Source organism: Meleagris gallopavo, chromosome 2, assembly GCF_000146605.3.
Source record: "Meleagris gallopavo isolate NT-WF06-2002-E0010 breed Aviagen turkey brand Nicholas breeding stock chromosome 2, Turkey_5.1, whole genome shotgun sequence".
Classification (NCBI taxonomy): Eukaryota; Metazoa; Chordata; class Aves; order Galliformes; family Phasianidae; genus Meleagris; species Meleagris gallopavo.
The window spans coordinates 60,980,476-60,997,968 of NC_015012.2; the positions used below are offsets into that span (position 1 = coordinate 60,980,476).

At 35.3% G+C, this 17,493-nt stretch overlaps 1 protein-coding gene across 2 annotated transcripts in view; it reads left to right on the plus strand.

Moving 5' to 3' along the window:
- TBC1D32 (TBC1 domain family member 32) overlaps positions 1 to 17,493 on the plus strand; it is an 86,541-nt gene that overhangs the window by 39,932 nt on the left and 29,116 nt on the right. For both annotated transcript variants that reach the window (XM_010707431.3, XM_010707432.3), the window contains exons 23-27: positions 150 to 238; positions 8,747 to 8,869; positions 10,689 to 10,797; positions 11,607 to 11,700; positions 17,067 to 17,192. In XM_010707431.3, the coding sequence (XP_010705733.1) occupies positions 150 to 238; positions 8,747 to 8,869; positions 10,689 to 10,797; positions 11,607 to 11,700; positions 17,067 to 17,192 (541 nt within the window). The remainder of the gene's footprint in view (positions 1 to 149; positions 239 to 8,746; positions 8,870 to 10,688; positions 10,798 to 11,606; positions 11,701 to 17,066; positions 17,193 to 17,493) is intronic.

Below are 17,493 nucleotides of genomic sequence, written 5' to 3' on the forward strand. Positions count from 1 at the left end.
GGGGAAAGCACTTCTTACTGCAGATACAAGTTAAAATATGTTTTGTTTTATAGTAAACATTCCTCTGGAACTGTTATCCTTATGAAAGATGGAGGTTGGGTTTTTTTTGTTTTGATTTTTTTTTTTTTTAATTTGTCTTTCTTTGGCAGAATATCATTGACAGAATTGTAATTTTGAACTCAGAAGCAAAAATTCATTCCTTATTCAATTATGAACAATCGCATGTCTTTGGTCTACGGTAAGATGCTTATTTTTTTTATTCACTGGTTACATTAATGAAATAGTACATAACATGCTTGAATGTGTTGATTCTGAGCAAATAATATTGTTTTGCTTTATTATCCATGAAGATGAAATTCCATCCCTGTATCCTCTCTTTTTTTCGAACGTAAGAAGATTGAATGAAAAATGTTCTACAAAATGAAAATATCAATGACTTTTATCTTGCTACATGTAAATGGTTATATTGTAATACGATAAGCAATAATAGAAATTGGATGTTATTTTGTATAGCTGTTTGAAAAGAATATGTTACATCCTTTGTGCTTTTAAAAAAAAAAAACACAAAAAAACCCCATACTGAAGTATTAAAATAAGCAAAGTATTTTATACCACCAATTTCAGCAAAACTGATTGAGAAAATTGCTATTGGATGATAAACATTTCAAGAACCTGACGGAACACTTAATCTTAGAAAGTATGAGTTCGACAGTGAGAACATATTTAAAATGCTATGTAATATTTTAATATACAAATTACAGATTCAGCATTTATTGAGTTATTTTTTTTCTTTTTTCCAAAGATGAATATATGAATTGTTTAATTCTTTTTTTTTCTTTTTCTTGTTAAGTAACATTAATTGAAATTAAGTAACATGCAGTTGAAATACAAACTGTCTTTACAGTATGGAAAATGTTGATAACTTTCCTTGTGCAGAATAGCTAGATAGGTTATACTTGGTTGAGTACTGCATTATTAGCTTTCTGCAGCTACATCTGTTTTTTAATATCATGGTAACACTGTTTATTTTATATTATATATAAAGAAACATAGTGTAACTTCCTGGTAAGGATGAGTATAGAGGGGATGAATAGTGGTAGAATTTGTGTGTTTGTCCTGTAAGTTAAGAGTTAAAAATGCTGCTTTGGAGAAATCAGTAATTAGATAGAAACAGTCAATTCTAAGATGTTACTTGAAAAATAATATGCTATTAAGCATTTAGGATTATCGTGATTCCTAAGAATCAAGGAGAATCTTGACAAAACTCGTATTGATTTAAATGAAGAAGAAAAACAAAATGTTTTAAAGTTTAACGTAGTAGTTTGCATTTAGATTGTGACCCTTCTGAGGTCAAAGAACACACTTTTTTGTACCAGGATATTGAGAAAGCTTTTGGTTATATGCAAAAACTAATAATTGAATCTGAATGTGTAAGCAGTTGACTCCTATGCTATAAGAAACAGGTACAAATACATAGATCATGCAGTGAAGTTGTGTTTAATGCTCACAGCGTTTTTAACATGGCTTCTATCATGTGAAGTAACAGAACTATCCATAATGACACATACAAGAAACATAACAAATTCATCTGATATCACTTAAAATAAGCCATATTGTTAAACAGATAAGCTGAGCTTTAGAGGTCACTATGGTAATGACATTTTCTGCTGAACACCAGCAAAGGAAAAAACAAGTAAAAATTCAGAGAATCTCAGATATTCCTTTTTTCAGTTCATATTGAAAGCCAAACTGCCAGATTCCGTTTTTTTTGTTGTTGTTGTTTGTTTGTTTGTTTTTATTGTTCAAAAGCCCTCTTCCCTTTTTAGCCCTTTAATGTTTTTTCTGTAAAAGAAAGGAAGATACAAGTCTAGGAATTCTAACATAGGCCTATGTATGAAAAACATAATGTGTGTTTCTAATGATCTAATGGCTTTCTACGAGCATGTGGGACTCACTATATAATTTTTTCTCCAAATAATAGAGAGTTAGCACATGCAATCCCTTTATTATGAAAATTCAGCTGCCTGCACAAACAGAATTTAAGCTACCATGTAGTTATTAAAAGTTCCCTATTGGTATAATACACAAATTCTGCATTAATCTGGTATTTGCCATGATTACCATATTGTTTGCATTAAGACTTGCAGGGAAACCTTAGCTTATTTTAATATGAGAAGCATACAGTTACTTTTGAAACTGTGTTTCATAAACTTTTCTGTGAACCCTGCTGAGTATGGACTTGTGTTCTGAAAAGTAAATTTTGTCTCATTTAGTTGTTACGGTCTTGACCAAATCCCATCCAGAGTATCAAGTTCATCAACATTTAGGTCAAATGGAATATCAGAAGTTGAACAGATCTAAAAATGTAAACAGCTAATTAGAGCAAAAGAACTACATTTCTCCTTGCTGCTATGTAGAAATAAAATATTTAAATGTTTGTGATAACTGCAGCATTGAAAGATTGAACGGTTTTGTCACAGGATGATTTTGCTGATTTTCCACTAAATTTAATACTAATTGTACAACCAAAACCGCCTTCTTTACTCTGTTGCAGTATTAAATATCCATGTAGGTTTTTCTTTTTGTAGTCAGGTATTGTTGTACTGTAGGTGGTCCAGAGCTGAGTGCTCAACTTCAGTCTGTTGAACTCAGAGGTTGTACTCTAACCTCCTGTAAACTTCCCTATTGTTCAAAAGTGCTTTTGTAATTTACAACTGTATTTTTTTTTTCATGTGTATACTGTACTTCAGAGATTGAATATTATTTTTTTAATAATTGTGTATTTAAAATATGTAGTTGTTTTCTTAGCTAAATGGAAGTGAACCAGAGGAAGTGAACCACTATCTCTGTCACCACTGCTGAAATGCACCACCCACCACCTCACTATGCTAGCATCCACTCTTTTGTCTCCATAAGTGTTCAGCAAGCATTGTGGGGTGTCAGTTGGTATGATGGAGGGATTCAGCGACACACATTTGCTTCATAATGCTGCCACATCACATGCCATTTTGTCAGGCAGCTCCTCTGCTGCCATCTGTTACACTGCAACAAAATATAATGCTATTATTGGCATGAAGGTTCAGCCTCTTCTGCCATACCACCAGCATCCACCTCTAATGTTTGTGGCCAACATCATATAATAGGAGGCATTATGCTTTGGTGCAGCCCTTGTCTTTCTGTTGTCCTACAAAGCAAGAAAGGAAAAGATTTATGAAAGAGAATTTTAATGGCTTATACTGTATTGGCATGAAAATCAATCAGTCTCTTGAATTTTGCCTCAAAATTAGTCGAAACTGAGAGATGAACAAATATATGATTGTTAGGCGTGAGATAACATAGGGCTTTTAGGAAATAGATGTAGTAAGCACCTGTGCATTCTTTTCACTCTCTAAAATATAATTGCATTTTAATATTGAGGTAGCTGTGGTATATGAAATAATTTGTTCACTTTACTTGTACTTACATTGTGTGTATTCTTAATTAAGAGCATGTGATTTTAATTAAAGGAGTATTAATTATCATGCTTTATAATGATAAAAGATAATTTTTTTTCCTCAGGCTGCTGTGCTATTTGGATTGGCCCTTTTTCTATTTATTAAAAAGCATTATGATTAGCAGAAGGTTTTTGAAATATTCTTGAGTAGTTCTTTAAGATCTCATTCATTATAAATTGAAGCAAGTCTTTTTATTTTAAACCAGTCTCTTTATATAACTTTTCTGTAAACAAATTATATTTCCCATTTAGAAAGCATTTCATTCTTTTGCTTGTTGCATGTTTGGTTTGCTTTCCACCTTCCTTTTTGTAACTCTGGTCTTCCACATTTCTTTCCTTTAAATATACTGCCAGAGCCCATGAACAGTGTTATGTAATTTCTCTAAAATCTTTTGATCACTAACATTTGAATGACACTGCATCGACTCTTGCAACAGATTTTGGGATATTGGTAGGATTTCCATTGAGTTCTTCGTCTTGAGGAGAGGCAAGAATATGGTAATAGCAAGAAGGAATTGTGTATTGGAAGTATTTCTTTCTTTCTTTAATTCTATGAGTCGTATTCTGTAAGTGTGAAGGCCTAAATAATCTTCCAGTTATTTTCTATCAACCTTTTCTCTGTTACATGAGAACTGATTCAATTAACAATTAACTAGTGAGCCATTTTCAACTATTTTATCCAAAGGTAAACAATTATTTGGAAAGCAGCATCTTACTGCTAAGTGTGCATACTGGATGTAAGGGACAAGACTTCTGCAGTAGCGATAACTGGAAAGTGCACATGTCCTGCAAATCAGTGACTCCTGTTTAATAATCCAAATTTAAAAGAGAACAGAGTCTGCATTACTAATGAAATGGAGCTGCAACAGGATTGTCTGCTTTCACATTATGTGATTGTTATATAATTAATGTTTTGGGTTTTTTGTTTGGTTGGTTGGTTTTTTTAGTTTATACGTTAATATATTTGTTAGGTTTGTGTCATGGTTCAGCCTGGTTTGGGCTACTTCTTTGATAAGGAGGCAAAGGGACCTGTGGACCCATGCCCCTGGGAAGTCAGGGAGAAGGGAAAAGGTCGGGAGATGGGGCTGGACTGAGGATAATGGTGACAACAAGCTAAGGAACTTGATTTACTAAATATAGTAGTGGAATGTGAGATAACACAATATAATACAATATGATTAGAATTGAAACTAATCAATCAAATGAAATGAGAAAGTGAGAGTTTCTGAAACTGAAGTCCTTGCGGCAATGCTGTAGGTGGAATGGCCACAGAGCAGGGAGGAAAGTCTTGTGACTCCCAGTCAGTTTTGTCTTTCCTTCCAAATGGAAAATGGAAATGGAAAAATGAAGTTTTCTAGGAGTTGTAGCTGATTCTTCTCTTTTGAGACCAAGAAACTGGAAATATTGACAATCCCTGGAACTGCATCATTAACTCTTTAACTCCCAGCACACTGCATGATATTATGTTGTGGCTTTGCTTTCAGTGTGACAATTATAACCTTTGGTTGCTTAGAAAGATAATGTGTGGAGGCATGTTCTCTCATTATTATCAACTTTTGTTCAATCTGAAAAGGCAGTTTGAAAAGCTTTACATTGTTGGAGCTTCCACGTGCCTGTTATGCTTCAGAACTAACTAGGTGCCTTTCAGTTTCTCTTTTTATAGCCTTTTCTACTGATCTGGCACTCACGATAGTAATTGTAACTTACTTTTTGGATTAGTATTCTCACTGGAGCTCAGGCAGTTACTCAAAGCATAATAAAGAATAAATCAAATTTATAATGTAGGCTTTGATGTGAAGTTTTTTGAGGTTATCCCCTGTGATGACAACAGTGGAATTATTTCATGAAAATTTTGATTCGGGCTTCTCTGGTGGTATCCATATTCATTTATCAAGAAGGAAATTATCCTATGAGGTCCCAATCTTCATTTTTCCTCTCATGTTTTTAATATTGATTCCTGAGAGAGAAGCATAGAGCATAACTTGTCCCATAACTGAGCTCTATACAAAGCATTCTTTGTATTTACACTAAGCTGAATCATCCATGCCTGTATTTATAGCAGTCAATGATTGTAGGCCAAGAAAAAACCCTTTCCTGGAGACTAGCCTAGCCCTCCATTTGGGGGTCACATCATTAAAATGCATTATGGATGGCATAGGCATACACATATCAGGTTTGGTCAACAGTTGCGCAGTGTCTGAACAAACAAATTATTGAGATCTCAACAGTATAGTTTACTTCAGATGTGCCTTATTTCTTTTTTCCCTGTGGTGGATGTACTACTTCTGCTTATAGCATAACATTTTGTTTTATTTTTTATTGCTGGAACTATGCACTGGGTCTGGCTGAGATTAAGGTAACTTTTTGTTTGTTTGTATGTTTTTATTTGTGGCTAAAACAACATTGATAACACACCAGTGTTTTGGCTGACACTGTGCAAGCACTGCTCAGGAGCAGGACTTTCTCTTTTTCCTACTTCCCAGCAAGTAGTCTGAAGTATGCAAGAGCTGGCGCTTATTGGCCAAAAGGGTATACCATATAATAGCATACCTGGCAATGAAAACTTAGGTGTGGTGGGATTTGGTCTTGCAGGTAGCTGTTGCTTAGAAGATGGCAGAGCACTGAACTGCTTCTGGGAAGTGTTGTGTGACTACCTTTCAACCACTTGTGTTTTTTCCCATCTTTTCTTTAGTTACTAAGCCACCTATCTTGACCCGTGTGTTTTCTCACTTCTATTTTTCTCCTTCTCTCCCCATCCCATCATCTCTGTACTCTCCAGTCAGCTCTATTATAAACGTTGATAAGATCCCACAGAGCCATCTCTTCTTCAGACTGAACAATCACAGCCTTCTTAGCCAGTATCCTTGTTAGATGGCCTAAGCCTTTAAAATGTCATTTGAATGCCCTAGCAAGGGCTGTTTATTTTAGGATATTTCATATTTTGCCTCTTACCCTTCTGCCTAATTCTGTTTGCCTATGATTTGCTTTGTTTTTCTGCTTTGCCTTGTGTATTGGAGATGTTCTAAGCATCCTTAGCCATCAGTCTTCTCCTTGTGGCTTTTAGCTGCTGGAAACCTCAGACAGGTTCTTTACCACTAATAATTATCCTACTTAATGGTAGAAAAGGTCCAGTTTCATGGTCATGGTTTCGGTCCACTTCTGGTGGATTTTTCTTCTATATAGTAATGAAAAAAAAAACAACCATGCAGTGGATGTGTCATTTCTTCTTATGTGATTTAGAGAAGTACTGAAAATGAATCAGTGTCAGGAATAGTTAACATAAAATAAATAGAACTTGAAAAGGCTTGAACCTGAACAACAAAAAAAAAAGCAGCAGCAGCAAGAAAAAATATATACTATTATAGAATCATACAATCCTTAGAGCTGGAAGGGACCATTAAAAGGTCATCTAGTCCAACTGTCCTGCAGTGAACAGGGACATTCACAGCTGGATCAGAGTGCTCAGAGCCTAGTCCAATCTGGCCTTGAAAGTCTCCAGAGATGGGGCATCCACCACACCTCTGGGCAACCCATTCCAGTGTTTCACCACCCTCACTGTAGAAAACCTTTTTCCTTATATCCAAGCTAAATCTACCCTTTTTAAGCTTGAAACAATTTATCTTTGTCCTGTCATCACAGACCCTGCTAAAGAGTCTGTCCCATTCTTTTCTGTAGCTCCCTGTTAGATATGGAAAGGCCACTATCAGGTCACCTCAAAGCCTTCTCTTCTCCTGCTCTTCCAGTCTGTCCTCGTAGGAGAAATGCTTTATTTCTTGGATCATTTTCGTGGACCTCCTCTGAACGCACTCCAACAGGTCTGTGTCTCTCCTGTGCTGAGGACTCGGCATCTAGATACAGTACTCTAGCTGAGGCCTCACCAGCACACGATAGAGGGGCAGGATCACTTCCTTCAACCTGCTGGCCATGCTTCTTTTGATGCAGCCCAGGATGCTGTTGGCTTTCTGAGCTGCAAGGGCACGTTGGTGGCTCATATCCAGCTTTCCAACTACCAGTAACACCACGTCCATTTTGATGGGTCCTGTGCTCAAACCTGTCGAGGTCCATCTGGATGGCATCTAGTCTCTTGGGTCTGTCTACCTCATTGCACAGCTTGTATCATCCTCAAACTTGCTGAGGGTGCACTCGACCTCACTGTCAATGTCATTGATGTAGCTGTTAAAGAGCATCATTCCTAGCACTGACCCCTGGGGGCACCACTCTTCACTGATCTCCATCCAGGAAATTTATATTATCTTGGCTATTTATTCCTTGGTCACAACTGTGAATTTGTGGGTTTTAAATCATCCATAGAATGGCCTGTGAATTTTTGCCATTGTCAGTAGAAGTATTTTGCGAATTTCATGGAAGAAACAAGCATTGACTAATAGACTATAAATTTCAAACAAGACACAGTTCATATCAAGTCTTACATAAAGGCAAACAGTAATACTGATGATAATTTATTATGTTTGTTAAGGTTGTAATAAAAGTATATAAGAATAGCAGCAAGAATGCATATTTGTATCATTTTGCATGAACAGGAAGCCTTCAATGAAATTATTCTGTTTCTGTGTTAATAGTGAACAGATTAATATAAAGAAAAAGACAAGGAATTGAATTGACCTACGACAGATTCATATGGATTAGTTTTACTGTTAACTTGCTCTGAAGTTTAAAAAAAAAATTGTGTGTAATGTGCTACTGTGATTATTAACCATTCTTTCGAGATTTTCAGAGATATGAAAAACAGCAGATTTGCTGGTTTAGTTGTATGTTAAATATTTTATTGTTTTTGAACTGTTGTTAAATGTGGTCATACAGAAGTGCTTATGAGCATATTTTCTGAAGGAAAGATGTATTTTTATCTTGTCTCTCTCCAATCCTCACGCTGCCCAGAATAACCTAATTTTTAAATTACCTTACCAGCCTATTATTGAATAATTTCTTCATGTCACATAGAATGTTTTATTCAGTCTGTGTCATTTCTGTGATATAAATTCAAAATCATACTGAGCTGACCAATGAAGAATCTCTAGGAACTATTCCCTTTTTGCTCAAGGTTGTGACACTTGAGTGGTTTAAAAGGATATATAAGAGCATTTCTAACCCAGTTCTGTCTGAGTGTTTTTCAGATCCTGAAACTTCCCTCCTTTTCCCCCATGTTGAGATCTCATAAAAGTGTTCACCTTTGTCTTATTCTGCATTACTGGTATTCTGACTGATACACTATCATTTTGATGTGTCCTTCTGCAGGCTGTTAAATGTGCTATGCTGTGAGCTTAATACCCTTTTACTCTTGGAGACTCAGTATAAAGTGTCACAAGTTTTACTCACTGCTCAGGAAGAAAATGTCACAGAAGCTTCAGAAGGACCAGGGTGAGAATTGACCAATGTAAATGCTACTTTTAACTGTCAGACTTTTCTCCTCAGAATATATGAGTAATGTAGTGGCTTTAAATATACAGATGCTCTCAATGAAGCTGTCATCTAATCTGTTTTTTCTTGTGCGCACGCTTGTCATCAGTTTCAAATTAACAAAAAATGCAGCAGACTTGTTCTGTTTCCTACTTCCAAATCAAAACTGTAAATCTGAAAGTATTTTATTTGCATCAATCTTTTTTCTTTGTGTATGTGTGTGAATGTAAATGCACATTTTTAAATAATTACTCTTTTTACTTGTTACTCTTTTTATGTATATAATATTATTCGTGTTCATGTAGGTGGGGCATTAAGGTGGGCCCGGGTCAACCTAATGAGGTTCAACACAGCAAAGTGCAAGGTTTTGCACTTGGGCCAGAGGAATCCCAGGCATCCATATAGGCCATACAGACTTGAAGGAGTGATCCTTGAGAGCAGCTCTGCAGGGAAAGACCTGGGGGTCTTGATGGATGAAAAGCTTAACATGAGCCAGCAGTGTGCCCTTGCGGCTCAGAAAGCAAATGATATGCTGGGCTGCTTCAGAAGAAGGGTGGCCAGCAGGGACAGGGAGGTGCTTGTCCCCCTCTACTCTGCTCTTGTGAGGCCCCATCTGGAGTACTGTGTCCAGGTCTGGAGCCCCCAGAACAAGAAAGACAGAGAACTGTTGGAGAGGGTCCAGAGGAGGACCACGAAGATGATCAGGGGACTAGAGCACCTCTCCTATGAAGACAGGCTGAGGGAGCTGGGCTCATTGCAGCCTTTCAGTACCTAAAAAGAGCCTACAAACAGGGGGGGAATCAACTCTTTGAAAGGGTTGATAACTGTAGGACAGGGGAAAATGGTTTTAAGTTGAGGGAGGGAAGATTTAGGTTGGATGTCAGGGGGAAGTTCTTTACAGAGAGAGTGGTGAGGTGCTGGAACAGGCTGCCCAGAGAGATTGTGGATGCCCCGTCCCTGGAGGTGTTCAAGGCCAGATTGGATGGGGCCCTGGGCAGCCTGGTGTCGTATTGAATGTGGAGGTTGGTGGCTGTGCATGTGGCAGGGGGGTAGGAGATTCATGATTCTTGAGGTCCCTTCCAATCCTGGCCATTCTGTGATTCTGTGATGTACTAAAGGCTCCAGTACTTTGATTTTTTTGTATTTATAACTTAGTCATCTCTCCAACTGCAGTGGCTTTCTGTTGCTGTCATGTAAATAATAATGCACAATGCACCTTTAAGAAATGAAAGCTTATTTGATGGTCCGAAGCTGATAGTCATTTAGTCCCTGACACTTTGTCCTTTCTGATAGCATTTGAACATTAAGAACTAAACTCTTACCATTTGCCATATGGGGCCAGTACAGAGCTTGGATCAAACGGTGTGGGCTAAATCTCGACAGATAAATGCCATTATTACTATTTGAAGAAGAAACCTATTATTTCTTTGATCAATAGCTCATACCGTATTCTAAGAAACTTGGTGTATAAAAACTGAGTTTTATTCCTTTTAAAAATTTTAGCATCCTGGGCTGCACAGTAACTTCAGACATTGAGCTGTGTGTTCCTAAATTCTGAGTAACTACTTATTTGTTAAGGCAGAAATTTACTGGATGTCCAAATAACAAACAAATCTTGACACTCTATTAACTCTTTCTGCCCTAGTTACTGAGCATATGGATGTAATAAAATTTGTGAAGTTTTCTGCTCTTTTTTTGTCTCCTAATTGCCAAGACGTGTCACTGATAAATTGGTTCTAATTCTATTTCAGTTAGTTTTGTGTGTTGTTTTGTTTTCCAGAGATTTTATCGTCGATAGTCTATCAGTTGAGAGAAACCATGTTCTTGTCAGAATAAATCTTATTGGAGGACCACAGGAAAGAATTTTGCCTTTGAGAACGCTAGATAAGGTTATAATAGTTTTAACAATTTTTATTTCTCTAACTCTCATTGATTGAAAACTTTTTGATATCAGCATGTGCAAATTATTTATTATTAAAAAATAGCAGTCTGCCTTTAGTTTTATAAATGTCTACCATTGTCGTGGAAAAATAAATATGTTCCTTTTACTGTCTAGGTGTTTAGTTTGCATGTGTTTGGGACTTGCCACATTCAGATGAAATTTTTGTGTTGTTTTATTTTAGTGTTTCTTTTCTCATTATAAAATTGAATGCAATTTGTCTATTTCTCACTTTTATATTCCTGTATTTTCTTCTTTGCCTCTTCTTTTTTTACAATCCTTTTATGTGATGTTTTTTCTATTCTTGGTTTTTCATCTGTAGTGTCTAATACTTTGAGCTTTCATTGATGTTCTAACAGTGCAGTGTTTGTTAAGCACTTCCTTTAAATGTTCTGCTGCTAACTGGCTGTCGCTCTCAAAGACAAAAAGCAAATTACTGTCAGCACAGGAAAGCCAGTAGATCATGTATAAAATTGAAATACAGTGCTTTTTTGAGAATGGCTATTTCCCTGTTGGTTGAAAAAAAGCATCATAGCATCAAAACTGTCAGTGATATGCACCAGAACAAGTTATAGCTCAAATGCTTTGTGGATTTTGTGTCCTTTAACTTTTAGTTATGAAGTATTTTATTTTGCACTGTAGTATCAAGCATAATTTTGTTGCATAATCAGTAGTTCTGGGAACCTGACATGTGTAGTAATTGAGAAAATGCTATTAATTCATCTCCTGTCTTAATTTACTTTTTTGTCCTCTTTCTAGGGCAGTGATCCATATCCGTGGCCAATGTTTTCATCATTCCCTTTGCCAAAGTGCTATCTTGCAGAAGTTCCTAAGAAAGCTGATTTCAGACAAGGTACATACAAAGCATGCAAATACTGGAGATGTTGAACAGGCATATGTTTTTGTTTTTTTTTTCTTTTTCTTTTTTTTTGTTTCCTTAGGTTATAATCTCATGAATACCTAAGGATTTTTTATTTTTGGCTGCATTTGTAGCTAAACAACTCAGTTTGGCTTTGCTTGTCTATCTTTGTGCAACTGTCAATCTGCAAAGCTCTGTTTAGAAATCTAATTCCTATGCAAACCTCAAGATTAACCTTTTGGCTCAAGTCAGGTGGGTGACTCATGAGATATATTTATATCATTTCGCTAGTAACTGAAGCAAGACATTATGGTTAAGCTACAATTTTTTTGTACACTGTTTCCTTGATTCAGATCCCTGTGTTTACAAAACTTGGTGGTGTGTGAAATAGACAGCGTTTAGGATAGTCGATTTCCACATTGAACATCAATTTACAATGTGGGCAGACTGAAGAATCCTTTGAAGAACTAGCTAGGCAAAGCAGTTTAATTCATACAGAGAATCCATTTAAAAATTTTAATTTGCATAGACAATGCAGAAGAACATGCTGAATGAGTTACAGTAAATAAATCTTTTTTTATATTTGTTCACGTTCATTATATCCTTGAAATGTAATTATTAGAACTTATTTTTAAATTTCCTTAGCAGATGTTGATTTTCAGAAGAGACAGAAATTCTACATTAACAGTAGTCTAAACATGTATTTATAAATATCTGGAAAAATAAAAGAGTTGACAAATTTTCTAAAGAGTAGATGACTTTAAATCACTTCTGACAAGAGAAAAAACCATATTGTTATAAAACAAAGGAAAGTTCTTTATCTTCAGTAATGCAAGACAGAAGATAACTGTCAGTTTAAGCTAGTGAGTTGTGGGTACTGCAGTCTTTGGAAAACAGATACATTGGAGAGATTCTAGAGCAGAGCTACAAGTTGTGCCTTTGAGGTGTGACGTGTGAATATATACTGAAATCATAGAATCACAGAAAATTCCGATTTGGAAGGGACCCACAAGGATCACGGAGTCCAACTCCTGACTTCACATAAGTAGTAGAGTAGTGTAGTTATTTGTTATTCAGAATACAACTATTAAAAATAATGGATTTTTTACTTGTAATATTAACTGCTGTAGGTTATTAAAAGTTAAACGTTTTAGAACTGTATTATACTATAAAAGTCACACTTTGTTAGCACAGATCTGTTTATCTTCTCTCCTAGTTCTGCACTTGAGACAGTTGGTGATAAGAGTGACTGGAGAATAGCATCTGTAATTTTCCTGCAATGACACACTCTGCTTAGTATTTTCCATGATTCATTATCTTCTCTCTTCCTAAGCTACAGTCCAGAATTGCTACCAAAGATCTTCTGTAATCATATTCCTAAAGCCTTTTGTTATTCTATCTCAGCTATTGTTTTCTGAATTCTGCCATTGCTTTGTACTCTGGCTTGAGTGGAAACATGCTGCAGTGTTTCTGTTTTTTAATCAGATTTGTTTTCAGCAGACTTTTTAATCTCTTGCTTTCCCTGCACTGTCCTCTGTCAAACACCAGCTTTAATAGCTTGCCTGTTATCCTTTGTAAGTTAATACAAGCATCTTTATCGCCTGCACTTTTGTGGCTTGTCCTTCTTACAAGCTTCATTTTTTTCACTCTCTTTCACACTGAGTTACTGAAAGATGAAGGACAATAGGTTTACAGACCTATCTGAAATGTGTATGGGCTTCTCTGAAATGCGTATTCCTATAAGGATTTGTTTTCATGTAACAGGGCAATATAATGCAGTCAGGTTATTCATTATCTCTGACATCAGATTTTGAATGAGGTACACATGAATTTACAGGTCTGAGATACTTTGTCACAGAAAAACAGTTTTGTCATGTCCACAATTAAATAAAAAAGGGGTTGTGGCATTTCTTAGGTTTTCTAAAGCACTTACGAATTTTCCTTGCCTGCTTTAGGCACATAAGCTAGCTGAAGAATAATGTCAAGAATTAATAAGCCACTTCTTTTCGGGAACAAAATCAGTATGATCTTACAGAAAGTTATAGTGTGGTGGTTCAGATTTCATGTGCAGTGATAGTGTAGGTTCAATAGCTTCATGAACTGGTAAATAAGATTATTTTTTTGACAAGGCTACACAAAGCTACCAGTGCTAGCACAAAGAAATGGGAAAATATAACCAGCTGCATGGAAAGAAAAACTCAGAACTTCAGGATACGAATTAAATTGCATAAGCTTCTTCCAATGATTTCTTGTTATTGTCAATCAATTTAATAGCCCACTGTCATCTGAAAAGGAAGGTCTTACTCATTATATAGAGACCAACTGCAAAGAAAAATATGGGTCAAATCAAGAAGCCAGGAGGAAGCAGCAGAGATGGTTATGTCATGGTCTTGAAAGCCTACTTTCTTGAAATTATTGTGGCATTTTTGTGTAGTTTTATTTCCATTAGTGGAATCAAAATTTCATTTTGGTCTGTTCAATGACTTGATTGCTTAAGTCTCAACTTGTAGTTTCTGATCCTCAGCTGACAAACTGAATTACTACAGTCCTTCAGGAAGTGAAAACTTGTGTAACTTGTAAAAGAGTGTTTTCTGCAGTTCTGAGATTTTCTTCAACCTTAACCTGTTACAGAAACGGCAGAAAAAGAAAAAAAATAACTAAAATCCTATGATAATACTCTAGGAGCCAGTCCTTCTTTGCACTAATTTTTCATATTCACATAAACTGTTCGAAGCATCAGTGAATGTTATTTGGAAAGATATTAACTGAGAATTTAGTTGAGGATGAAAAAAGAAATTTCATGTTAATTAATTTGGAAGAGTTATTAATGCTAATAATTAAGTTGCTATAATCAGCTTTTTTGAAATAGTATATGTTGTTTTAATAAATTTAGTAAGAGGAAAACAATTTACTGATTATATATCATTAAGGGCTTTAGACCAGCTTAAACTATATGCGTTATAGTAAATCTTTTGAAAATACTTTAATCAGCTTAAAATAATAAGATCATTTGAAAATAGTATTTTTATTGTAGAAACAATTAAGTTGTGTTTGAAAACTGAATACTGAAACGCTATGCACATATGAAAGTAATGAAAGGATTTGTAAAGAGCAATAGATTTGCTCAAACACTTTTTGAGTCTTTAATAAGAAGTCACCTTTTAAGACAGAATTCAATTCTACAGTGGTTGGTGGAGTTTAGTTCTATTTTTTCCAAGACATAGAAGCAGAGCAAAGAATAGCCCAGACTGTGATCTTTTCAAAGTGATAGGAATTGCATGATCCCACAGAAAAGGGATTGCTCACAGTTGGAATGAGTTCTATGCATTTATCTTATTACAGGATAAAAACTTTTTTTTGTTCTCAAGTTGACAAGAGAATACATAACACGGTCAATTACTCTGGGAACCAAGTAGATTGAGGAGAGATGCTCTTATTGATTGCTTCCATTTTTTTATGGCCAGTATTTCATGCTAGAAATCTGAGTTTGATCTCTTTTCTCTTCCATATAATTACCCTTATAAATTACTTAACTTGAAATTTGCTCTGCCTTCAGAGGAAAGAAGAAATGAAAGAATGAGTAGATGAATCAGTCCTTCCTATAATATTTACATTTTTAAACAAATCTTGGATTTGGAAAGAAACAAACTATTAGTCAAAGCATATGAATGCATTATTTTAATCACTACTTTGTATGCACTGTTCAGTGTGCTGCTTCATCATGTGTCCATAGTTTTCCTAATATTCGGTGTTCCGTCTGAATTCCAAAATAGAAATTTTAGGTGCAGAAGATATTTGATTTAAAAAGATATATATTCAGACTTTTAAGTACAGACATCATTTTGTTAAAAGCCAGCCTAGCATTTCTATGTCTGTTACAGTGTCACTGTGTTTGTTCTGTTTTCATACTTCTGTTTGGACTTGGTTAGTTGTGAAACTTACTGCCTAGACCCATGATGTTTGATTCTAGAAAAATGATAGAGTATATGTAATTTCCTCTAACTTGGTTGAAATTAGAGGAAAAAAAAAAAACTTTTAGCCAAGAGAAAAGAGTGCATGCTTTCTGTCCTTTTGTCATTGCATCAGAGGCAATATTAACTTGGAATATGTGTTTCTGTATTGTAAAGAAAACGAGAATATGGCTTTAATAACAAGATAAGAGTGACAGTGAGGAGCAACCTTTGAAATTCTTTGTAATAAAGAGGATTCTTTCATAAAGATTTTTCTACAAACTGTAGCACAGATTTGTTTTATAAAGAATGTAATAAAAAATGTTATCTGCTATTTTTATGACTTGTATGTACCAAAACACTGTACTTTAATACAGTGCTCAGGTAAAGCACTCTGGAGTTAGAAAATGCCCGAATTATTCTTGCATCTTGACAGCACCAGTGAAGAACCTGTGGCTGTGGCTATGGAACATGTTGGGTGCATTTCTTCAGAGAACTGAGTGTGAAATCCTACATTTTTTCTAAATATTAATATCAAATTTGCAAGGTAGTTTTGGGTCATTTTTTAGTGACACCAAACATAAATGTTCAGAGAAGTCTTTTTCCCCAGTTTTGACTCCTTCTGCTGAAGTTGGGAAGCATTGGGGATTATTAGCACAGCTATTATAAGAATTTTCATACCATTTGGGATCCAGTGCATTTTCACAAAATTTACTTGATAGGTGTGCCTCACAATCTGAAGGCATACATGTATATACCTTTGTATCTATCCACAATATAAGTATCTGAAAAAAAGCTGCTGACTGGAAAAAGAAGAAATTTTCTGTGGAACACTGTTGCTTTCTACCTGGAATGCTTCATTTAGCATTCAATAAAATAATGCTACCACCTCACTTTTATTTTTAATCCAGTGATGTTTGGTGAATATTCTTTGCATATCTTTATTATTTTAGATTCTGTGATGAAATTTTCGATATCAGAGATGAAATTACATGGAAATACCAATTTTATCTCTTTAAAATAAATTCCACTTCTTCTAATTTTTGAACAAAGATGTAATAAATTTAGCGCAATTACAGCATGTACCACAGGAACAACTTAAATGTTCAAAACGCAGCAGTAGCTAAATCAGTTATTCTGTTCTGTGTAAAACAGAATGTGGTTAGCTTCAGAGTCTAGCTGCTCCTCCAATTTGTCGTACGATAAAGGATTCTTAGTCTTTTCTTTGTAACGTGACTTCTGTCAAAAAAAAAAGGCAATAGCTATATTTGACTTTTCTGATATTTGATATGGATCTACTTTGTCTCTGAGGTGCTCTGTATCTAATAACAATAGTAGCTAAGTTTTTAAAAAAGGAGAAAAAAAGCCAGGGTTGTCATTACAGAATAACACTAGTTTTATTTCTTCTAGATAAAGTTCTTGACAAGCTGATATCGATTTTACAAAATCCAGATGGACAATCCGAGTGGGCCGAAATTTGCAGAAGGCAATTCTGCAAAATCATGAAAACCAGACCAGATACCATCAGTGGAGCAAGTGAGTATGACTTACTGATTTTAACAAAGCAAGCAAACAGAAGGCCTTTAGCATGCAGCTGTTCTTTAATGTTTCACTGAGTTATGTTTTCTAAACAAGTAGTCAATTTTGTGTTAATTAACAAACTATTTCAATGTGATAGTCCCCAGGAAACAGAATTGACAAATTTTAATAAATGTTTCCGGAATATAGGCTTACTAAACATCAAATAATCTTCTCATTCAGCTTCTTCATTCTCATGTGCATTTTTAACAAAGAATAAGCATATACTGGTTAATTGTTATAGATAAGTGAAAACAGG